Here is a 25,997-nt window from a genome sequence, read left to right on the forward strand (position 1 = left end):
TAGATTACCTTCTCTGGGGGATTCAGAAACTCATCTTTTATTTTACGGATGTCTTTCATTGTTATTTTTGCAGTATTACCGAAGTCCACATATCTAACTTCAACTTCCCGATGCCCAGGCAATCCTTGAAAATTTATGAAATCAGAAATTACAAACCTGGAAAGCAAACAGAATTATCTAGAAAAATTTAGATTGGTTTATAGTCAACTAGATTAGAATACTTTTAGGTTCAATATACAAACTTAACTACTAATTTTTTTAAATGTAAAAAATATTTCAAATATGTGAACCTCGAAATCATCCATAATGCAAACTTGTAAGAATTAAAAACTAGCATTTTTAAGATATTCAAAGGATATGAATATATGATTTTGGCTACTCAAAGGATAGCCAAAATCAGGATAACAAAATCATATGGCAGGTAGTATAAAAGTTAATAATTAGGCTTTGAGTCAGACTAACTAGTTTAGAACTCTAGCTCCATCACACTAAAATTCTATGTGACCTCAAGGAAGCTAATTAATATCTCTAAGATATTGCCCTGAGCAAGTTACTTTTTCTAAACCTCATTACTTCATCTGTAAAATCGGTATACCAATATAATCTAATTTCGTAAGATGTTTTCGGAGGATTCGCCTATTTAAAAAGCACAAGGTACAAAGTAAGCACTTAATACAGGTTTATTGTTAGTCAGTATAGGTTATCAAACAAGGTAAAAGATTCAACAATCAAACTAAAGATTCATTCATATAACAGTATCTGTGAAAGTTTGAAAAAATAGACTTGCGGCATATTGCAAACGAACAAGTAGAGACAGACCTCCATGTCAGTCTAGTCTCTATACTTTAAAGAAATCTCTGGAAGTTTCAAACACATAGAAGTTTTAAAGAAAGACCTATCACACACTAACCTCTTTGAAAATACTCAAAATACATGGTTTTCGAACTTAAAGACTAATACCATTTATATCATTTTAATATGGAAAAATGTCCAGTATTCCGTGCTCCTTGGCAGAAGTAGAAGCAAGTGGCACAGCACTAGCGCTCACTCACGATGACACTTCAAACAACATAGGCCCTATAATAGGAGATATCCATGATAATTGAGAAGATATGTATTATTATAAGGCCAAAAGATGGGGGAACCTCTCCGCACTTCCACTGGAATCCCTCTACTAGAAGGATGTTCTCAACTCTACCAATGCCATTAGATTCTTACTCTTCCTAAAGTCTCTGAATGGAAATCTAGTTTTAAACAAATAGATGGATATGGAATGGAATGTAAAGAATGTTACTGTTTTATCCACATTATCACAAGAACAGAGTCAGACATGGAAGGTCTCAAATTTCCCCATTTATGTTCTCTGAGGAAACTACTGGAAGATGGTTCCACACAGAAAAGGGAATTAAACTGAAGAGGTAAAAATGGCATCCAGAAAACAAGGTATCCAATACTGGAGAACAATGACGTGTATGGCCAACCGAAATAAATTTCCAGAATAAAAAATGTGAAGTAAGCCTAGAGGGCAAGCAGACCAATTGGAGAAGATAAAGGATGTTTGTGGCCACATGTGATGGCTCACACCTGTAATCTCAGTGCTTTGGGAGACCAAGGCAGGAGGATCCTTTGAGCCCATGAGTTTGACCCCATCTCTACAAAAAATAAGTTAGCCAGGCATGGTGGCAAGTGTCTGTAGTCCCAGCTACTCTGGGGGCTGAGGTGGGAGGATTGCTTGAGCCCAGGAGGTGGAGGTTCCAGTGAGCCATGATCATGTTCCACTGCACTCTAGCCTATGTGACAGAGCAAGACTATCTTAAAAAGGATGTTTTCATGGTTAAAAAAAAAAGATCAAACTAACATTTGTCTGAAAAGTCTAATCATTTGGAAAATTGTTTTGAACTATTAAAAATATACTCACAAATGGAAAAGAAAATAAAGTGAAAAGCGAACATAATTATGAACTCACAATAGAATTGAACAAAGTATACTTTATGTCTTTACTTTCACAGAATGTGAATCTAATGAAAATCTGTGATACAACTATAGAAAAGAGAAAAAAGAGGACAAAAGGGCCATGGAGAGCCAAAACTTGTCTAACAGAATAACAGGTAATATCTGTAACTGAAGTGTCAACTTAAGTATTACATATTATTAGAAGAAATAACCCAAGTAAATAACAAAACAGCTTAAAAAATGAAAAATAATTGCCTTCAAAGATGGAAGTGGAGTGTGTTTTTCAGCATATTTAACTTTTAAATTAGGCAGATAAAAAACAAGCTACTATTCACCAAACCTAGTATCATCTTCAAGGTGGAGTTCAACAGGGCCACAGAAGGCACAGGAAAATGGGCCAAACAAATCACTCATACATTTCTATTAGCACCCCAAAAGTGGTGCTAATAGAAATGAAGAAGCAGTAGAATTAGCACCATGGACACTCCATCTTCCCCAAGATGGGCCTTACTGTTCACCAAATAGATATGATTTTCAAGCCAATAATCCTAATTTGAAAAGCAGTTGCAAAGTCCTTAATGCTGTGAAAAATGTCTTTGTTTGCTCCAAAGATATTTACCAAACTATACAGTGGTATCTTCATTGCAATAGTTTGAATGTTTTTGTCTCTAAGATTCATGTTGAAACTTAATCCCTACTGCAGCAGTACTTGGGAGGTGACTGAGTTATGAGGGCTCTGCCCTCATAAATGGGATTAGATGCCCTTATAAAAGGGCTTGGGGAAGGCAGTTTGCCTTTCGTTTTTGCACTTATGGCATCAGAGGACACAGCACCAAGGCATCATTTTGGAAACAGAGACTAAGCCCTCAATAAAACAGTGCCTTGATCTTTGGGCTTTTTAAGACTCCAGAACTGAGAAGTTCATTTCTATTGTTTATAAAGTACCCAGTCTGTCGTATTTTATTACAGCAGCACAAACAGACTAAGACATTGATAAGAACCACATTTGAAAGGTTTTAGTTAGTTCAAGTTACGAACTACTAACAAAATTAAAATCAATGGTGACAAACGAAAGATAGAAAGCTCAGGATGAAAGAATAGTTTCAACACAAACAGAACTGCTTATGTATTAGGAGTAACTTGTAAAGATCTTACATTACCTTAATAATGGAAAAAACATTTTAAACAGCGTCAAACTAAATTTAAAAAAAAATTTGCCGGGCACAGTGGCTCACACCTGTAATCCTAGGACTTTGGGAGGCCGAGGTAGGCGGATTATTTGAGATCAGGAGTTCAAGACCAGCCTGACCAACACAGGGAAACCCCGTTTGTACTAAAAATACAAAAAAATTAGCCGAGTGTGGTGGCACGTGCCTGTAATTCCAGCTACTCAGGAGGCTTAGGCAGGAGAATCACTTGAACCTGCGAGGCAGAGGTTACAGTGAGCCAAGATCAAGATCTCGGCATTACATTCCAGCCTGGGCAACGAGAGTGAAACTCCAACTAAAAAAAAAAAAAAAAAGAAAGAAAAACAGAGAAGTAAAAACAAACATTTTTTTTTTGAGACAGAGTCTTGCTCTGACACCCAGGATGGAGTGCAGTGGCACGATCTTGGCTCACTGCAACCCCTGCCTCCTGGGTTCAAGTGATTCTCCTGCCTCAGCCTCCCAGGGATTACAGGCATGTGCCACCACATCCAGCTAATTTTTTTTTAGTAGAGACGGGGTTTCGCCATGTTGGCCAGGTTGGTCTCAAACTCCTGACCTCAGGTGATCAGCCCACATTGACCTCCCAAAGTACTAGGATTACAGGTGTGAGCCACTGCACCTGGACTTTCACCCTTTCAATAATAAAAAAAAAAAAGACGCATCTACAAACTAGAAAGCATGTAAAAGAAACAATACAATGGGTTAAACTGGTTATGGTATATCTAATTTCATAAACCACAAAGGCTTAGTCTGTAACGTTCTCTCTTAGCCAATGCTGGAGAGTAATAAACTTTACTATTTTTGTTGCTAATACCTCCATTTTCATAAATCTTGTCTTCAATCTCAATTTTTATTCTTCCCATTATTTCATAAGTTGAATCAATTACTTAAGGAGGACATAGAAAAAGTAGAAAAAAAATACCAAGAAAACTAGCAGTTTGGTCAATAATTTCCAGGAACAAAGAATATATTAAAATTGAAGGGAAGCAGACAGAACACAAAGGACTTACCTTTAATTTGTACCTTGACAATCAAAATAGCATGAGACAAACACTCAACATAAAGCTAGAGTTCACCGGTTTTTGAATAATTAATTTCTGTTGCTTTGTTCTACCTATACTAGTTTTCTAGCAAGATTCCCAATGGTTAAGTCCTAGTCAAGTCAAACAAAATCTCAGAAGATAGATTCACCTTTCAGCATTATCACTAGCTTTCTAAAGAGAGATGACAGAGCAAATGGTAAGATCAAATAATATCACTTCCAAGACTGAACTGGTACCAACTCAAATGACATGAGTTTTGAAGTATAACATTTCCCTGTAGAAACAGCTAGCGTTCTCCTACCAATAACTTTTGCTCGGTACCAAATTCCATCTTCAAATTTAGCTACACAGGCTTGATCTTGAACTGGACAGAGGATTTCCAGATTTTCTCCATCTTCATTTTTATAGAATTCATCGACTGTCTTCAATAGAGGTAAAAAATCCACGGCATCTAGCTAGCAAATAAAGGGATAAAGCACTATCATTTCACAGAAACTTAAAATGTAAGTGTTGAATGAATTACAAGCACTGTCATTAAAACTATGAAACATTAAAACCTGAATTGAATATAAATCAACTGTGTTACATAATTTATTTGACAAAATTTTATTGCAGAACCAGTATAGAAAATTTGTATTGACATAAAACTAAAGTCACATATATTCTACCAGATAACTTAATGTATATCTTCAAGATCTTTTTCTATACATATACACACACTCCCTGTATATTTGTTTTTACCAAAACTAGACTTTACCATACAATCGCTTACATTTTTCTATCATTTCTCACTTTTTCTATTTCAGTAACTGTTCCTACTAGTATATCTAGATCACATTTAGTTTTCCTTAACTGATCCAAACCCATATCCAAACCAAGATTATATATTGCTTCTGACTGTCATTTCCATAACTCTTTTATAACCTAGCACAGTCCTCTACATTTTTTTTTTTTTTTTGACAGAATGTTACTCTTGTTGCCCAGGCTGGAGTGCAATGGTATGATCTAGGCTCACTGCAACCTCTCCTCCTGGGTTCAAGAAATTATCCTGCCTCGGCCTCCCAAGTAGCTGGGATTACAGGCATGCGCCACTAAGCCTGGCTAATTTTGTATTTTTAGTAGATACAGGGTTTCTCCATGTTGGTCAAACTGGTCTTGAACTCCCAACCTCAGGTAATCTGCCCACTTCAGCCTCCCAAAGTGCTGAGATTACAGGTGTGAGCCACTGCGCCCAGCCCAGTCCTCTACTTTTAATGAACATGTCTTACTGAAGACAACCAGCTTATTTCTCTGCAGAATGCCCCACATCTTATGGATTTATGTGGTTATATCCTCATGCTGTTATTTAGCTTATTTCTCCACTGAGTAAGGTCTAGCTGCTGCAGTTTCCAAAGGCTGAGAGTTATTCCTAAGGGTTTGATGGATCCAAGGCAAATTTTTTTGGTAGACTGTGTCATAGGTGGTTTTTTCCCACCCAGGTTGCAACACTTCAAGCCCTAGTACTTAATGACTATTAATATGCAAAATTCATAGATCAATTGTAGTGATGATCCTGACCCCTCTCAATGTGTAGTTCTGTTTATGTCCTTGTAATAACCAAGTCTTCAGAATTTATGTGGTGTTACTTTGGCATTATATGAATATCCAGTTTCTAATCAACCATCCATCTTAATGTGAATTGATAATGCTTCCTTAAATCAGTAATAATTCAGTAGAGTTTATGTAATGATTGCATTCTTTAGTAACACAGAGCTTTCTCTTATTAAATGGTGCTATCTGGTATAATTTTAAAAAATAGTTTCCAAAGTTTCCTATGCTACTAAAAAAAAAGAAAAATCAAGGATTATACTTTATTTCTCCAAATACAAATTCTTAATGTTAAAAAATATTTTGAAATCCATCTCAATGGAAAAAATGAGTTTTTTCTCTTGTGAATAATGCAAGTGAAAATTTTCTAAATTCCTATCTTTTCTTGTTATTTCATTTAAATTACTTTAAAACTACTTTTCTTTTAATTTTCATTTCTAAGTAGATACTATGCAAATTCGTCCATTAACAGGTAAGCCAGAATGAACATTTTAAAATTCAGCAGAGGAATGACACCAACAAAATAGCAGATTAGGAAGCTTCCAGTTCTTGATCCAACACAGAAATGTTGATAAAATGAGGAAGTGTCTGAACCAACTTTATTAGATAGGATCTCTAGAAAGCAATCCAAAGTTTACAGTAACCAAGAAGCCTAATCAAGTAAAAGCAGTTTTCTAAATGGTAGGAAAGTTTTGTGGCATTTTTACTCGCCTTCACCCTACCTCTCCCCCAGAATGACAATGGTCCTGGTCTTAAGCAGTGGTAGTCCAGTTCTCAGTTCCCTCCCTTGAACCAGAGGTTATATGCAAAGTACGGTGCAGAGCAGAACTTATATACAAATTACCGTGTATATGTATCCTAAGTCTGGGAGATACAGGCAAGATTAATGCAAAGAGCTAGTTTTTGTTTCATTATAACTTGAAACACAGGCAGAAAGAATTGCAGGGACCACCTGTAAAAGTGGCAAAGGGGACTGCAAGCCCAGCTGCTTGGAAGAAAAGTTTATAAGTGGAAAAATACGATAGACCATCTAAGGCCAGGAGGAGAATCTGGGGTGAGAATCTTTATGAAATTAGGATATTCAAAAGCAGTCATATATATGGTAGAATTTAGAAAGCCACATGTCTGCCCTGACAAGAGGCATGCTGATAAAAGAAATGAAAAGACCTTAAACTTTGATCTCAGGCTGATACCTAGCCTCAGCCTATCTAAATGGTGAAGTGTCCCACCAAAGAGCTAATCTGCAAAGTCTAGGAAAGATGGTACCTTTCTCTTTCTCTCAGTGTCTCTTGTTGGCTTCAGCTCCTGACATTCAAGGAACTCTGTCAATCATTAGCTGAACACAAGCCAAAGAAACAAGAGACTTTAGTGATCATACATGATAAGGAATGGTCTTTGAAAAAAGTTTGGAAAAGTACCAAAACAAATGAACTACTACAGCCTTTAAAACAACTCTCTTAATCCCAAACAAGAGCTATGGGTGTTGATCACCACTATTACCTCCCTTAAACAAGAAACTCTACGAGTTCTTCAAGTTAAAATGAAACGACATTAACATGAAAACATATGTAAGTACGAAACTAGCTGTAAAGATATACACAAAGTATCAAGGATTCCTCAAGTAAGCAGTAATCTGAAACGGGACCAAACAGGGTTTGCAGGTACTGACTAATACCAGAAGTTTCTGTGTCACCGCATGAGGGACCTCTGTCATTTCCTTTTATATTCATGATCCTTTAGGTTTCATTTCATATAGATATAGGAGTTAAAAAGAAATTACTGAAGCCAGGTGCACTGGCTCTCATCTAAAATCCCATCACTTTGAGAGGCTGAGGCGGGCAGATCACCTGAGTTCAGGAATTCGAGACCAGCCTGGCCAACATGGTGAAATCGCACCTCTACTAAAAATACAAAATTAGCTACGTGTGGTGGCACACACATTTAATTCCAGCTACTTGGGAGGCTGAGGTAGGAGAATTGCTTGAACCTGGGAGGGGGAGGTTGCAGTGAGCCAAGATCAGGCCACTGCACTCCAGCCTGGGTGACAGAGTGAGATTTCATGTCAAAAAAAAAAAAAAAATTACATGTGAGAGTACAGGAAGGAGTTCTCGGCAAGGATTTCCTTTTTAGTGAAAAGCAGCCCCAAAATCATTTTCTAACAAAGAGTAGCCTGTAAAACCGAGCTGCAAACACAGATACCAGCAGTTGTGCCAATCCTGTTCAAAATGACGGCTCCATCCTCCCTTCTCTTCCTTGCCATGTAAATCAGACACCACCTCTTCCAGCCTCCCAATAAAATCTGGCACATCCACCGCCAGCTAGTCTTTCCCTTTCAGAAGCCCATCTCGCTCACTAAAGAGAGAGCTGTTCTCCTTTCTCTTTCTTCTGCCTATTAAACCTCCGCTCCTAAACTCCTCGTGTGTGTTCAGGTCCTAAACTCTCTTGGCGCGAGGTGACGAACCTGGGTTACCCCAGACGACGAAGTCACTTCAATATTTTCTGTAATATCTTTTATAAAGAAAATGGAGACATGTGCAACCAGAAAAAAACCGCCAAATCAAAAATACTCAACGGTCTTAAATATGTTAAAAGGACTAAGGAAAAACAAAGAGCTAAAGAAAATTAGGAAAATGATATAGGAATAAAATGAGAATATCAACAAGAGATACAAATTATAAAAAGGAAATTCCGGAGCTCAAAAGTAAAATAACTAAGGAGAAAAAATTAAATAGAGGGGTTCAAAAGCAGTACTGAGTGGAAAGAAGAAAAATAATCAGTGAACCTGAAGATAAGAAAATTTAAATATCAAGTCTGAGAAGTAGAAAGAAAAAAGAACGGAGAGAAGTGAACTGAGCCTAAGGGACCTCAAGTGAACCAACATGGACATGATGGAAGTCACAGGAGGAGGAGAAAGAAAAGGGGGCAAAAAATTACTTTTAAAAATGGCAGAAAATGTCTCAAATTTAAAGAAAGACATGAATCTATAAATTCAATAAGTCTAATGTTAGAGGTTGAGTTGTAACTTCCTCCAAAGATATGTTGGAGAGCTATAATCTCCAGTACCTCAAATATGACCTTATTTGGATATAAGGTCTTTATAATCATATTAAAATGAGGTCATTAGGATGGGTCCTAAATCAATATGATTAATATCTTTATAAAAACAGCAAAATTTGGGTACTGACACAAATATACAAGAAGAACTCCATGTGAAGATGAAGGGTAAGATCAGGGTGATGCAGCAAAGGCCAAGGTGCACAAAAGATTGCTAGCTAACCGCCAAAATCTAGAGGAGAGAGATGAAATGAATTTTCCCTCACAGCCCTCAGAAGAAATCAACCTTTCTAACAAACTGATCTCAGACTTCTAGACTCCAAAACTGTTGACAATAAATTCTGTTGTTTAAGCTACCCAATTAATAGTAATTTGTTACAGCAGCTCCAGGGAACTAAGACGGTATTAGACTCCAAACAGGATAAACCAAAGGAGTCATATGCCAAGACACATTATAATAATTCTTAAAACGACAAAGCCAAAGAGAAAATCTGGAAAGCAGCAAGAGAGAAGCAATATGTCAAATACAAAGAGACTCAATAAGATTACTCATATTAGAAATCTTGGAGGCCAGGCCAGGTGCAGTGGCTCAGGACTATAATCCCAGCACTCTGGGAGGCCGAGACAGATGGATCACTTGAGGTTAGGAGCTCAAGACCAGCCTGGCCAACATAGCCAAATCCCGTCTCTACTGAAAATACAAAAATTAGGCGGGCGTGGTGGTGTGTGCCAGTAATCCCAGATACTTGGAAGGCTGAAGCAGAAGAATTGCTTGAACCTGGGAGGCAGAGGTTGCAGTGAGCCTAGATCACACCACTCTACTCCAACCTGGGTGACAGAGCAAAACTCTGTCTCAAAAAAAAAAAAAAAAAAAGGCCGAGCATGGTGACTCACACCTGTAATTCCAGCACTTTGGGAGGCCAAAGCAGGTGGATCACCTGAGGTCAGGAGTTCTAGATCAGCCTAGTCAACATGGTGAAACTCCATCTGTACTAAAAATATAAAAATTAGCCAGACATGGTGGTACCATGCTGGCCACTGCACTCCAGCCTAGGCGACAAAGCAAGACTCTTTCTCAAAAAAAAAAAAAAGAATCTTGGAGGCCAGAAGGAAATGGAGATTATATATATATATATATAATCATTATATACATATATAATCATTATATACATATATATATATAATCATTATATACATATATACAGTATTATTCAGCCTTAAAATAGGAAATGCTACCAATGCTTACAACATGGATGAATCTTTAGGACATTATTATAAGTAAAATAAGCCAGTCACAGAAAGACAAATGCTTTATGAGTCCACTTATATAAGGTATCTAACACAGTAAAACTCATAAAAATGAAAAAGTAATACTGTGGTGGTCAGAGGTTGGAAACAGGGAGAAATGTGTAGTTGTTCAATGAATCTAGGTTTAGTTTTGCAAAGTGAAAATGTTCTAGAAATCTACTGCATGGTAATATGAATATAGTTAACATTACTGAAGTTACACTAAAAAATGGTTAAGATAATAAATTTTATGTGTTTTTCATCACAATTACAAGAGATTTTGAAAAGTATATCATACTAAAAAGACAGCAACTAAACACAAAATAGCACTCTAATGGAGGAAAGAAGGAATAAAAAAGTGATAAAATACAGAAAACAGTAAATGGCAGAAGTCCTTCCTTATCAGTAATTACTTTAAATGTAAATAGATTAAATTCTCCAATTAAAATACAAAGATTGGCAGAATGAATTTAAAAAAACATGATCCAACTATATGCTGTCAACAAAAGACACACTTTATACCTTATGCTATATACAGGTTGAAAGTCAAAGTATCAAAAAAAATATTCCATGCAAATAGTAATCAAAAGAGATCTGAGATGGCTTTACTAGCATCAGGCGAAACAGACTTTAAATAAAAAATTCTTACAAGAGAAAAAGGACATTATAAATTGATAAAAGGTGAATTCACCAATAAGATATAACAATTACAAGTGGTTATGCAGTACACATCACAGACTCCAAATATATGAGCAAACATTGACAGAATTGAAGGAAAAAATAGTTCATAATAATAGAAGACTTTAATATTCCACTTTCAATAGTGGATAAAACATCCAGACAGAAGATCAATAAGGAAACAGAACACTTGAACAATAATGTAAACCAACAGGTCCTAACAGACATATACAAAACACTCTAGACAATAGTAAAATATACCTTTTTTCCCCCAAAAGGCCACTTAGAACATTCGCAGAATAGACCATATGTTAGGCCATAAAAAAGTCTTAATAAATTTCAAAAAACTGAAATCATAAAATATTTGTCTCTATGACAACAGAAGGAAACTGGAAATCAAAAACAAGAAAAACTGCAGAATTCAAACATGTAGAAATTAAACACCACAAACTACCAACAGGTCAAAGAAGAAATTATAAGAGAAATTAGAAAATGCCTTAAGACAAATGAAAATGAAAACACAACATACCAAACTTATGCAACGAAACAGTGCCAAGAGGGAAATTTATAGCTATACACACATACAATTTTAAAACATTGCAAATTAGGAACCTAACTAAACACCATAAGACAACAGAAAAAGAAAAAAAATACCCAAAGGTAGCAGAAGGAAAGATAATAAAGATTAGAGCAAAAATAAATAGGACAGGATAAAGAAACAGAACATCAATAAAGCCAAAAGTTTATTATCTGAAAAGATCAGCAAAACTGACAAATCTTTAGCTAGAATAATTAGGAAAAGAAAAAAGAAGTCTCAAGTTAACAAAATCAGAAATAAAGGTGGAGACAGTACTATCGATTTTAAAAAATAATTAAAAAAAAATTTTTCGAGATAAAGTCTCGCTCCTTCACCCAGGCTGGAGTGCAGTGGAATGACCTCAGCTCACGGCAATCTCTGCCTCCCAGGTTCAACTGAGGGCCTACTCAGCCCTCACCTTCCCAAGTAGCTGGCACTATAGGTGCCTACCACACACCTGGCTAATTTTTGTATTTTTAGTAGGGATGGGGTTTCTCCATGTTGGCCAGGCTGGTCTCAAACTCCTGACCTCAGGTGGTCCACCTTCCTCAGCCTCCCAAAGTGCTGGGATTACAGGTGTGAGCCACCACGCCCGGCCAAAAAATAAAAAATTATAAGAGATTATTCTGAACAACTGGATGCCAACAAACCGGATAACCTACATAAAATGGACAAATTCCTAAAACACACAACCGTCCAAGACTGACTCATGAATTAGAAAATCCAAGTAGACTTATAACTAGTAAAGAGGTTCAAACAGAATTCAAAAACATCCTAACAATGAAAAGCCCTGGACCAGATAGTTTCACTGCGTATTCTACCAACAATTCAAAGAATTAACACCATTACATCTCAAACTCTTCCAAAAAAAAAAAAAAAAAAAGATGGAGGAATACTAACTCTAAGAGGCAGCATTACCCTGATAACAAAGCCATATGAAGACACTAAAAGAAAATTATAGATCAATATCCTTTATCAATACTGATGCAAAAATCCTCAACAAAATACTAATAAAACAAATTGAGCATATTAAAAGATTTTTTCTTCTAACTTGGTCTTCAGGTCTCTCTCTCTGGAAAGTGGCCATTAACTCTAGCCCTGCCCTGACAAGGCTCTAGAGGTGGCGGTCACTGATGTTTACAGTAAATCAAAAGAGGATACTTCTTTATCTTTGTGAATGGGCCAGTGACTTGTTGTCTGACCTGTGACCAAGTGTCCGTTAATAGGAAACCCATTTATACTAGCAGATGCCCTTGTGTTTCTTTTTATTTTTTTGAGATGGAGTCTCACTCTGTCCCCCAGACTTTAGTGCAGTGGTGCAATCTTGGCTCACTGCAACCTCTGCCTACTGGGTTCAGGCGATTCTTCTGCCTCAGCCTCCCGAGTAGCTGGGACTGCAGGTGTGCGCCACCACACCCAACTAATTTTTGTATTTTTAGTACAGACGGGGTTTCACCATCTTGGCCAGGCTGGTCTCGAACTCCTAACCTCGTGATCTATCCACCTCAGCATCCCAAAGTGCTGAGATTACAGGCATGCATGAGCCACCATGCCCGGCACCCTTGGGTTTCTTGTCTGACTTGTGTCCACTTTATTCCTACCAAGATAGTCACTCTCTAGGAGAGCACAGACCAGGAGGAAAGTTAGGTTTGTGTGTGTTAGTCAGGTGAGACACAGAGGAGGCAGCAAAACACATGAAATAAAAGAAACATTTTGTTAATTACAGATAAAAGTGAATCTGTGGGACTCTGCCTTTATTAAGGTCCACAGGCATTATCTCTTAAGGCTTTCCAGCAGGGGTTTTGAAATGGCTAATTTAAGGAAAACATATGCAAAGGCGGGAAATTATTTGCATGACTCTGGTGTTGACTCATTTTACTGTGGCAAGCAGCTGTGGGATATGTTGGGTCAGTGAGATGTAGAACAAGTAACCCACACTGCAAACAGCCACATGGGGAGGGAAAGTTTTAACTAAGCCAAAGGTGATGTGGCATGACTGGGGTTCAGACAACTTATGCAGGCCTAAAAATGGATGTCAAGGCAACAACAATGTTAAACAAATTTATGACAACAAGATTATATATCTTCATCTAGTGGGATTTATTTCTAAAATGCAAGGATAGTGACATGAAAATCAATGCAGCAGGTGCAGTGGGGCTCATACCTGTACTCCCAGCAATCTGGGAAGCTGAGGTGAGAGGATCACTTCAGCTCAGGAGCTTGAGACCAGCCTGTTTAACATAGTGAGACCTCATCTCTACAAAACTAAAAAAATTAGCCTGTTGTGGTGGTGTGCACCTTTGGTCCCAGTAACTCAGAGGGCTGAGGTAAAAGGGCTGCTTGAGCCTAGGAGGCAAGGTTGCTGTGAGCTGAGATCATGCCACTGCATTCCAGTGTGGGAAACTGAGAGAGACCTTCTCTCAAAACAAGCAAGCAAACAAAACAAAATCCAAAATCAACGTAATATACCACATTGACAGGATGAAGAAAGAAAGACCAAAACATGATCATCTCAATTGTTACACAAAAAAAATCTGAAAAACTGAACACACTTTCATGATAAAAACTCTCAATGAACAAGAAACAGAAGGAAACTTAACACGGTAAAGAACATTTGGGAAAAATCCACAGATATCATACTCAGTGGTCAAAGACAAATGCTTTTCCCCTAAGACAGGAATAAGACAAGAAAGCCTGCTTTTTCATCTTATATTAAACGTGACATTGGAAATCCTAGCCAGAGGCATTAGGCAAGAAAAAGACAAAAGGCATCCAAATCAGAAAGGAAAAAGAAAAAGTATCTCTGTTCATGGATAATATGATCTTCTGTGTAAGAAAACCTCCTAAATTACACACACATACACATACACACACACACACACACACACATCACTTAGGGCTACCAAATTAATTCAGCAAAGTTGCTAGACACAAAATTCACATGTAAAAATCAATTGTGTTTTAATACATTATTAGCAAATGAGCAAATTGAAGAGGAAATTTAAAAAGCAATTCTATTTACAACAGCATCTAAAAGAAGAATTAGGAATAAACTTGACCAAAGAGGCCAAAAACTGATATGCTGAAAACCACACAAACTGTTGAAAGATATTAACTAAGATCTAAATAAATGAAAAAAAAATCCGGTGTTCATGGGTAAGAAGACTTAAAATTAAGATGTCAATTCTATCCAAAGTGATTTACAATTCAATGTAACTCCTATTAAAACCCCAATGACATTTCTCTGTTCACAGATGACACGATCTTATACATAAGAAAATGCTCCAAAATTACACACATACACACACACACTCACTCGTTAGAACAAATTAATTCAGCAAAGTTGCTAGACACAAAATTCACATGTAAAAATCAGTGTGTTTCAATACGTTAGCAAATGATAATATTATACACAAAATCATACTCTATTTCTTGGAGAAATAGAAGAACCCATCCTAAACGTCACATGGAATCTTAAGACACCCTGAATAGTCAAAACAATCTTGAAAAAGAACAAAGTTGGAAGACTCACACATTTTGATGTCAAAAGTTACAACAAAGGTACAGTAATCAAAACACTGTGGTGCTGAAATAAGGACAGTTACACAGACAAATGGAATAAAGCAGAAAGCCCAGAAATAAACTTTTAACAAGGGTGCCAAGACCATTCAATGAAGGACAGTCTTTTCAACAAATAGTGCTGAGAAAACTGGATATCCAATTCAACAGAATGAAGCTGGACCCTTACCTTATACCATGTACAAAAATTAACTTAAAATGAATCAAAGATTTAAACCTAAGAACTAAACCTATAAAACTCTTAGAAGAAAGCATACGTAAGAAGCATCATGATGTTAGATTTGGTAATGATATCTTGGATATGACACCAAAAACACAAGCAACAGAAGAAATAATAGTTAAATTGGTTTTCATAAAATTAAAAACTTTTGTGCAACAAAGGACACTATCAAGAAAATGGGACACGATCCACAAAATGGGAGAAAATACAGCCAGCCTTGGAACGAGTTTGATCTGAACAATTCCAATTATGTGTGAATTTCTTTTCACCTCTGCCAGCCCTGACTGGAAACAGCAAAGAGACAAGACCAACTCCTCTTCTTCTTCAGCCTATTCAACAGGAAGACGATTGGCGTGAAGACTTGTATAATGATCCATGTTCAGTTAACAAATAGTAAATATATTTTCTCCTCATGATTTTTAATAACACTTCCCTTTCTCTAGCTTACTTTAAGAATACAGTATCTAATACATATACAAAATTATGCTAGCTGTTTATATATTATTAAGTCTTCTAATCAATAGTAGGTTATTAGTAGTTAAGTTTTGTGGAAGTCAAAAGTTAAATGCATGCTGGGTGTGGAGACTCATGCCTATAATCTCAGCACTTTGGGAGACTGAGGGAGGAGGACTATTTAATACCAGGAGTTCAAAACCAACCTGGCCAATATAGCAAGACCCTGTCTCTACAAAAATTAAAAAAAACAAAATAGCCGGGTGTGGTGCATTCCTGTAGTCTTAGCTACTTGGGAGGCTGAGGTAGGACACCACTTCAGTCCAGGAGTTCTAGGCTGCAGTAAGTTATGATCTTGCCAATGCACTCCAGCCTAGGAAACACTGCTGGACCTTGTCTCAAAATAAATAAATAAATAAATAAAACTTACACACAGATTTTTGACTGCACAGGGCTTGGTATCCATCACTGCTGTGGTGGTCAAGGACCAACTGTATTTGTAAGTCATATATTTCCTAAGAATTTAATGTCTAGAATATATAAAAACTCCTACAATCCAACAACAAAACAAACAACCCAATTAAAAAAATGGACAAAGGGCTGGGCATGGTGGATCCTGCTTGTAATCCCAGCACTGCTGGAGGCCAAGGTGGGAGGATCACTTTAGCCCAGGAGTTCAAGGCCAGCCTGGGTTACCGACCCAGACCCTGTGTCTACAATATAATAATTAGGCAGGCATGGTGGTGTGTGCCTGTAGTACTAGCAACATGGAGGCTGAGGCTACAGGATCCCTTGAGGCTAGGAAATTGAGGCTGCAGTGAGCTTATAATCACGCCACTGCATTCTAGCCTCGGCAACAAAGTAAAACCTTCTGTTTAAAAAATAAGAAATGATTTTTAAAAGTTTTAAAAATTTTAAAAAATAAATGGATAAATGACTGGAATGGCTATTTCTTCAAAGATACAGAAATGGCCAATAAATAAGGACATGTAAAGATGTTCAGTATCACCAGCTGTTAGGGAAACGCAGGTCGAAATCACAAAGTGATACCACTTCACACGTATTAAGAATGCCATTATTCAAAAGAAGACATTTATGCGGCCAACAAACATATGAAAAGAAGCTCATCATCACTGGTTTTTAGAGAAATACAAATCAAAACCACAATGGCAGTCATTAAAAGGTGAGGAAACAACAGATGCTAGAGAAGATGTGGTAAAATAGGAATGCTTTTACACTGTTGGTGGGAGTGTAAATTAGTTCAACCGCTGTGGAAGACAGTGTGGCGATTCCTCAAGGATCTAGAACCAGAAATACCATTTGACCCAGCAATCCCATTACTGAGTACACCCAAAGGATTATAAATCATTCTACTATAAAGACACACGCACACACATGTTTATTGCAGCACTATTCACAATAGCAAAGACTTGGAACTAACCCAAATGCCCATGAATGATAGATTGGATAAAGAAAATGCAGCATATATACACCATGGAATACTAGGCAGCCATAAAAAAGGATGAGTTCATGTCGTTTGCAGGGACATGGATGAAGCTAGAAACCATCACTCTCAGCAAACTGATACAAGAACAGAAAACCAAACATGGCATGTTCTTACTCCTTAGCGGGAGTTGAACAATGAGAACACAAGGACACAGGGAGGGGAACACTACACACCAGGGTCTGACAGGGGGTTGGGGGCTAGGGGAGGGATAGCACTAGGAGAAATACCTAATGTAGATGACAGGTTGATGGGTGCAGCAAACCACCATGCCACAGGTATACCTATGTAACAAACCAGCACGTTCTGCACATGTATCCCACAACTTAAAGTATAATAATTTTTTATAAAGAATGCTATTATTAAAAAAAGAAAAGAAAAAAACAAGTGTTCACAAGGATGTGGAGAAATTGGAAACTTGTGCATTGCTGGTAGGAATGTAAAACTGCAGCTGCTGTGGAAAACAGTTTGGCAGTTCCCCAAAAAGCTAAACATCAAATTACCACATAATCCAGCAATGACTCCTAGGTATAATCAAAGGAACTGAAAGCAGAGACCCAAATGGATATGATATTTTAATGCCAGTGTTCATAGCAGCATTATTCACATGGGCCAAAAGGTGAAAACAATCCAAATGGCCATCAATAAATGAATGGATAAACAAAATGTAGTATATCCATACACGAAATATTATTCAGCCATACAAAGGAATAAAATTCTGACACATTCTAGATAATAGACGAACCTTGAAAACATTAAATTGAAGTGAAAGCAGCAGGATACAAAAGGAAACATTGTATATGATTTCACTTAGGAGGTACCTAGAATAGGCAAATTCATAAAGACAGAAAGTAGAACAGAAGTCATCAGGGACTAGGGGAGAAGAAATGGTATGTGATTGTTTAATAGGTACAGGGCTTTTGTTTGAGATAAATAAAAAGCTCTGGATATGGATACATAACAATTAATGTCCTTAATGGCACCTAATGGTATACTGGACTATTAAAAACTATAAAATTATATTATGTATATTTTACCATAAAAGACACTGTAAAAAAATCAACAAAAGAAATAAATGCAAATCCTTAGATAAGCAGCTTCCACACTCATTTGCGGAGCCACTACAGTGTGATACAGTGCTTGAGATGACAGGTTCTGAAGCTGCACAACCTACGTCAATCCTGGCTCTACCCTTTCAGAGCTGTGTGACCTTAGACAAGATGCTTCATCTCTGTGGTTAGGGTCTCCAGATATTTAAATGGAGACAACAGTGTCTTTCTCACAGGATTGTTGTGAAGATTAATGAGTTAATTCACTTAAAATCTTAAGGGCCTTATGATGAGCTAAATCATATAAAGCACCCAGAAGTCAGTAAGGATGAACTATTATTGTTACTATCTAAACACATCAGTCATACATCCAAATTTCAATACAAAATGCCTTTAATCTGTGTCTATTTTGGTGTTCAAATTCAAAAAACACCTAATAATGATCAGTAAATTTTCAGATGTACAGGTTAGAAAAAAGTTTATTAATAATTTCTCTCTTTTTGAGACAGAGTCTCACTGTTGCCCAGGCTGGAGTGCAGTGGTGCAATCTCGGTTCACTGCAGCCTTTGCCTCCTGGGTTCAAGCAATTCTCCTGCCTCAGCCTCCCATGTAGCTGGGACTACAGGCACCTGCCACCACACCTGGCTAATTTTTTGTATTCTTAGGAGAGATGGGGTTTCACCATGTTAGCCACGATGGTCTTGACCTCCTGACCTCATGATCTGCCTCCTCAGCCTCCCAAAGGCTTATCATTAGATTTCTATTTGCTAGCTCTGTATGCTTTCCTAGTTTCCAGATTTCAGAAAGTAGCAAGAAACATTTACACATTAATTGTCCTTCATTGTTCTTTCAATTTATGACAAATCATGTGAACTTGTTTGAAGTTGCAACTACTAAGAAATTTAAACGTATAGAAGATTGACAGTGGTATGTTTGCTCTAACTAAAATTGATGGTAGACGTTCATTCTTGTTATACATGTCTAATTAAAAATTTTTTTTTACTATTTCATTTCAAAAACATATTATATACTTACCAAATGAAGATAGAAATCTCCAGGACTATTTATATAACAAACTATTACTGAAACGTCTGTCATTTCTTCAGGCAAAATAGGTGGATGATAGTGTAAAGTAGTATCTTTTTCAAAATGACTTCTTAGTGATTGTGACTGAAACCTAATTAAAAGCATAATGAAAAGCGTAAGGAGGGTCTCACTCTGTCACACAGACTGGAGTGCAGTGGTGCGATCATGGCTCACTGCAGCCTCCACCCTCCTGAGCTCAAAGCAATCCTCCCAATTCAGCCTCCCAAGTAGCTGGTACCACAGGTGCATGCCAACACACCCGGCTAATTTTTTTATGTTTTGTAGAGACAGGGTCTCCCTACATTGCCCAGGTGGACCCCGAACTCCTGGGCTCAAGCAATCCTCCTGCCTTGGCCTCCCAAAGTGCTGGGATACAGGTGTGAGCCACCATATCTCATCAAGCCATTTTCTTAGTCTCTCTTCTCTCCGTGACTTGACCTAAAGAAAGGATTTGTACATGTACTGACTTATTTACCAAAAGCATTCATCTCCCAATTTCTTTCTTCTAACATTTCTTCATATTGTCTTCAATTATCAAACCAGGTTAAATAAGATAACGAGTCTCAAAACTTTAGAGATGCGCTTTCACAGCTGCTTCTATTCTGTTACACTGATATCTGCGTTCTGTGGTAGCAGTTAGTATTGTCAGCTGAAGAGTGTCTGTGGCCCCTTCCAGCTCCAATACTACATTTATTTTTCTAGAATGGAACCTGCTTGGGTCACTTCTAGAGTCATTGAATCACTCAGGGTAAAAATCAGAATCTTTGACTACCTCTATGGTTACTTAAGTCATCAGAAATGATGGACAGGCTGGGTACTGTGGCTCATGCCTGTAAGCCCAGCACTTTGAGGGGCCAAAGCAGGCAGATCACTTGAGGTCAGGAGTTCAAGACCAGCCTGGCCAACATGGTAAAACCCTGTCTCCACTAAAAATACAAAAATTAGCCAGATTGGTGGTATACGCCTATAATCCCAGCTACTTGGAAGGCTGAGGCATGAGAATTGTTTGAACCTAGGAGGCAGAGGTTTCAGTGAGCTGAGACCGTGCTACTGCACTCCAGCCTGGGTGATGGGATGAGACAGTCTCAAAAAAGCAAACAAACAAACAAACAAACAAAAAAGAAACAATGGACAAAGAAACTTTAAATATCTATTTTAGATTCATACTTCAAATACAGGGTAGTGATCATGAACTCATTCCAAAGTCTACAAAATCTAAGTTAGGAACAGTTAAACTATAATTCTTAAAACCCTCATACAGCTGCTTATAAAGTCAGAGTCCAAAAGATGTTAGGTTATTTACACATATTTTATATTTTGAGCTACCTTAAGTTCTCTAATTTTCTTTTTTCTTTATAGACAAGGTCTCACTCTGTCACCAAACTTAGGAGTACAGTGGCAAGAGCATAGCTCAAAATCCTGGGTTCAAGCAAACTTCCCACCTCAGCTCCTCATCTGAGAAGCTGGAACTGCAGGTGCATGCCATCATGCCTGGTTAATTTCTTTTTGCATTTCTTTGTAGAGATGAGGTCTAGCTATGTTGCCCCGGCTGGTCTCAAAATCATGACCCCAAGCAATCCTCCCTCCTTGGCCTCCCACAGCACTAGACTGACAGTTGTGAGCCACCCTTCCCAGCCTATTTTCTTAAATCCAATTATCTGAATCCAGTTTTCACAGTCAACAACTGTACTTAGAAAAGTCTAACAGCAGTATTTTTAACTTCTTCAGGTCTGTTAAGGTTTACTTTAAAGACATGGTTTTTAAAGGCAAAATCTGCTTCTCTTATGTATAGCTATAATCTCAAAGAATATTTAAGTTTCATTAAGTTACTTACTTTGCCAGTTCCATAAAAACTAGTGCATCTCTAAGAGACACAGGCATATCACTGCTTATTTTATTTGTTGGTGGTTTCTGCAGATCTACAATAAGCACACCATCTTCTTCTCTAAAAACTTTCATTAAAACAGCCTTGTTATTTACCATTTTCAAAAATTCCACTTTCGCTTCCTGTTCCCAGCCTTCATTCTGTGCAAAAAAGCAAATTTTCATAGTAATGAGTAATTATAAGTATCTCTAATGTTACAATGGTCTGGATTTAGGTTTGTACCAACCACAGATGCACCTGTGAGCAAAGACACCAAACCAACCACTGACATTAAGAAACAGGGCCACAAACCCAAGGGCAGTCTTTATGAATGTACAATGTATGTATACCTTCACTTTATATATTCTCAAGGTTTTAATGTATAATTCAGTTTCACTTTTGAATATTATTATGAAGGTTAATTTTCATTCTCAAAATGAAGAAGTATTCAATTTTCCACTTAGATGAAAATTCAAAAAGTAATTTTGAAGGTTTGGTATGCCTAAAATAAAATTTAAAAATTTACAATCTCAGCACTTTGGGAGGCTGAGACAGGCAGATCACAAGGTCAGGAGATGGAGACCATCCTGGCCAACATGGTGAAACCTTGTCTCTACCAAAAATACAAAAATTAGCTATGCATGGTGGCATGCACCCACCTGTAGTCCCAGCTACTTGGGAGGCTGAGGCAGGAGAATCGCTCGAACCTGGGAGGTGGAGGTTGCAGTGAGCCGAAATTGCACCACTGCACTCCAGCCTGGGTGACAGAGCGAGACTCTGTCTTAAAAAAAAATTACAATCATCATCAGTTAACCTAGCTTCCATCACTAGCAATGCATGAGATCTATGCTACTTAGGTGATTTAAAAAAAAAAAATCCACCCAGGATGGATTACTTACTGTCACCCAGACTGGAGCACAGTGACGTGATCTCAGCTCACTGCAACCTCTGCCTCCCAAGCTCAAGTGATCCTTCCACCTCAGCCTCCATGGTGCGCCACCACGCCTGGCTAATTTTTGTATTTCTGGTAGACAGGGTCTTACCATGTTGCCCAGACTGGTCTCAAACTCCTGAACTCAACTCATCCTCCCACCTCAGCCTCCCAAAGTGCTGGGATTATAGCCTTGAGCCACCACACCCAGCCAAAAAAGTTTTTATGTTGATCTTTGAATATTTAAGTATCATATCTAATGTAAATTTCAGGATCAAAACCAGAAATTCCTTAAAAACAAAAAAAGAAAATAGCTTTCTCAAGTCTTTATGATTATAAGTGTAAAATCTACTCAAGAAAATAGCTTTCTCAAGTCTTTATAAGTGTAAAATCTACTCACTGTATAAAATCTGAAAATTTAAAGAGAAAATTAAAAACAAAACACTCTCACCATTTTAAGGAAAACACCAGTGCTATTACTTTTATGTTTCCTTTTACTTTTTTATTCACTTATTTATTTCAAATATGTGTTGAATGCCTTCTATGTGGTAGGTGATCTGCTAAGCACTAGGAATACAATGATGAGCATAGACAGACTCCTGCTCTCATAGACCTTGTAACGATAGAACTGCTTAACATATATTGTTACAATTTCTGTCTCTTAAGAGTTTACAATTTGCTGGAGAATAGATACTCATAAATAATACAAAAAACAGAATGCAATGTGGCCATTAAATATAAAGGGCAATGGAAATAGTAAAATACTGCAGAGAAACACACACCACATCATAAACTTATTTATCTGTATAGTTGACTCCAAAATTACTGGTTTGCTTGGCTATTTTATCAATCATTATGTTCATATATACTTATTCAACTCAATTTCCCATTAAAAATATTTTCAATTGTGGAAGCTGAAGTTCAAGTTTCTTTTCTACTGAAACTAATAGTTTAGTATGCACTATGTGTTTACCAAGATTACTGGTTCCCTGAGCCTACATTTAGCAATCTATTTGGCAATATACAGCTCAAATTGTAATAGACTCTGAAGAAAAAAAAGTCTCACTTACTGAATTCTGTGGAACAATGTCTTTCAATGAGCATGGTTGTGCTAACGGCTGGATGTCTTTTAGCAGCCCTTCGATATATGGTTCAGATTTCCTTAGAACCAGACATAAATCATTTACCGCAGTATGTTGGTCAGCAGAATGTTTCGGTCTCACATGGTTATCAACAACTCTAGGAGAAATTCAAGTACTATTTACTGAAAGTAATGCTTCAAACTTGAATTTATTTTCCCTCATAGAAGGTTTGTGTTTCTAAGTATAATTTTTCTTGTTACAACTTTCAGAAAGTTACATTCCAAATTAATACTTTCTTACTATATAGAATTACTTTAGCTTCTATAAACAGAGATACTGTTTTCCTCCATATAATTAAATCTCAGGTACCTTTCACTTTCATATACTCACTCAGTTTGAGCTTAAAGGAGATAATGACCCTTCGCTCCATATAAATCTATTTATTTATAAGCTATAACCACTAAATGATCATGCTATGGTTAATGCTGGCCCTTACTACAGAAACATATCAGTTTGTATTATTTTCCTAGAAGACAGGGAAACCATTTTAAATACCTACAGTGAGTTAGACAGTATGACACTTTAGAAAACACTAATGAAATTATGGAAGTCAAATTAAAAATTAAACTCAATCACCTATAGCTAAAAGAATTAGTTTTGTGTGTTATTCCCTGCTTTGAAGTGACATAAGAAGAGTACCTAAGTTCCTTTTCTAAGCTCTCCATCTAGTAATACCGGTAAATGACAAAACTTTACTTATCAACTGTAGAGCAAAATAATAAAGTATATGTTTTGGAAGTTAAGAATGACACAAATTACTGCTCTCTACCTCTAATTTCCTTTATTCTTTAACTTCACCACCCTCCAAAATGTTTCTAAACAGGCCAAGACCACATATTATAAAATATCATACCCTGTGACAATCAGGACTTCAGAATTTCCAAAATCTACCATGAATATTTGTATTAGTGCAACCTCATGGACAAAGAATTTGGTTGGACTACAAGGTTTTCTAATATTTTTACTCTCTATTGGAATTAATTCTGTGATAGTTCCTCGACACCACACTCCATTTTTAATACTGTTGACAAATATTCTTGCACCTAAATGAGGGAAACAAATCATTATCAATGTTTATCAAGAAAGACACTTAGTAAGTTTACAGACACGTTAGTTCTACCACTAAAAAGTCTTAATTCATTTATTTACTGATGATATAGTACTGTGTTCAAGTGCTATGAGAAGGATATAATGTATTATGCTAGTTTCTGTTATACAGAAACAAGCTAAATAGGGAGATAAACACACAAAGAATACTAAGTTATAAGTCACTTAATGAGGACCTGTTTCATAAGTAGTAAGAACAAAGATGAATGAGACTGTCTTGCCATCAAGAAGCTCAAGGAAGGAAGAGAGATGGGCAAATTAATTACCATAATTACACTGTACTTACCACAATCAAGACCATCTGTCCTTGTGCATGTACACATGTACACTTACTGACATAGACATACTGAAGTTTGTAATGAGAGAAGAAACAATTATCTTCTCTTGGTAAAAGGGAGGGAGAGTAAAACAATGAAAAGCAGCCTGTGAAATGCCAAAATTAATTAGAACCCAGTGGCATTCAGAGAATAGGGAAGATAAACTAAGGACTTAGCAGTAGAGGAAGACTTTTGTAGGGACCAGTTAGATTACCAATTATTAACTAAGAAAAAAGATCAAACAAAGAAACAAAAAAGCCCCACAGGTGGATGCTTACTACAAGCTCAGAAATGCTCAGTGTTTTGTTTTGAATTCACTTACTCCCCACAACAACCCTATGGAGGTAGTGCTTCCATCATGTAAGTGAGGAAACCGAGGCAGAAAACCTAACCTAGTCCAAATCACATGGCTACTTACAAGAAGTAGAACAACTCAGGTAGTCTTAGAGCCCATTTAAACTACACATTGGAAATAAATCCGGTAAACTCTGATCACTGATTATATACAGAGAGATGCTGTGTAATCTCTGTATATGCTAATAAAAACAGGATAGTTGAAAAGCACATTATAGGCAGCCTTTGAATTTTAAATTCTACCAAAACATTTGTTTGGTCTTCAGATTGTCAGTGACATTTCTCTTATTTTGCTACACTACAGTACCAACATTCCTAGTCTTAAAATACAGTAAATCTCCACTTAATGTCATGAAACATTCTTAGAAACTGTGACTTCAGGCCGGGCGCAATGGCTCACGCCTATAATCCCAGCACTTTGGGAGGCCGAGGCGGGTGGATCACGACGTCAAGAGATCGAGACCATCCTGGTCAACGTGGTGAAACCCTGTCTCTACTAAAAATACAAAACTTAGCTGGGCATGGTGGCGCGTGCCTGTAATCCCAGCTACTCAGGAGGCTGAGGCAGGGGAACTGCCTGAACCCAGGAGGCGGAGGTTGCGGTGAGCCGAGATCACGCCATTGCACTCCAGCCTGGGTAACAAGAGCGAAACTCTATCTCAAAAAAAAAAAAAAAAAAAAAAAAAAGAAACTGTGACTTCAAGCAAAATGACATAACAAAACCAATCTTACCACAGGCTAACTGATATAAATAAGAGTTAAGTTTCTATGTGTATTTCTGGTCACAAAAACATCACCAAACTTATTAATAAAGACCCCAAACACTTCTAATATTAAATACTGAAATAAGTGTGAGTTACACATACATTTAAGAAAGATAAGTAAGATAATTATTTACTCAATTTTTGGTGAATCAGTCATGCCAGTCATAGCGGTAATGGATTAATTCAAAGAATTACAGCTTGCAAAGTGAAAATTTTAAGGAGTTCCTCCTAGCACCACAG

The 25,997-nt window shown here is 37.1% G+C and overlaps 1 protein-coding gene across 2 annotated transcripts in view; it reads right to left on the bottom strand.

The window, feature by feature from the left end:
* LOC105704894 (RING finger protein 17) overlaps window positions 1-25,997 on the bottom strand; it is a 114,081-nt gene that overhangs the window by 58,119 nt on the left and 29,965 nt on the right. For both annotated transcript variants that reach the window (XM_064373495.1, XM_064373494.1), the window contains 6 exons: window positions 24,069-24,258; window positions 23,144-23,312; window positions 21,113-21,303; window positions 19,228-19,369; window positions 4,506-4,659; window positions 9-124 (listed from right to left, as the gene is read on the bottom strand). In XM_064373495.1, the coding sequence (XP_064229565.1) occupies window positions 9-124; window positions 4,506-4,659; window positions 19,228-19,369; window positions 21,113-21,303; window positions 23,144-23,312; window positions 24,069-24,258 (962 nt within the window). The remainder of the gene's footprint in view (window positions 1-8; window positions 125-4,505; window positions 4,660-19,227; window positions 19,370-21,112; window positions 21,304-23,143; window positions 23,313-24,068; window positions 24,259-25,997) is intronic.

The sequence above is a fragment of the Aotus nancymaae genome, unplaced genomic scaffold (assembly GCF_030222135.1).
Source record: "Aotus nancymaae isolate 86718 unplaced genomic scaffold, 86718_ANA_hifiasm-v0.15.2.pri h1tg000009l, whole genome shotgun sequence".
Taxonomy (NCBI): domain Eukaryota; kingdom Metazoa; phylum Chordata; class Mammalia; order Primates; family Aotidae; genus Aotus; species Aotus nancymaae.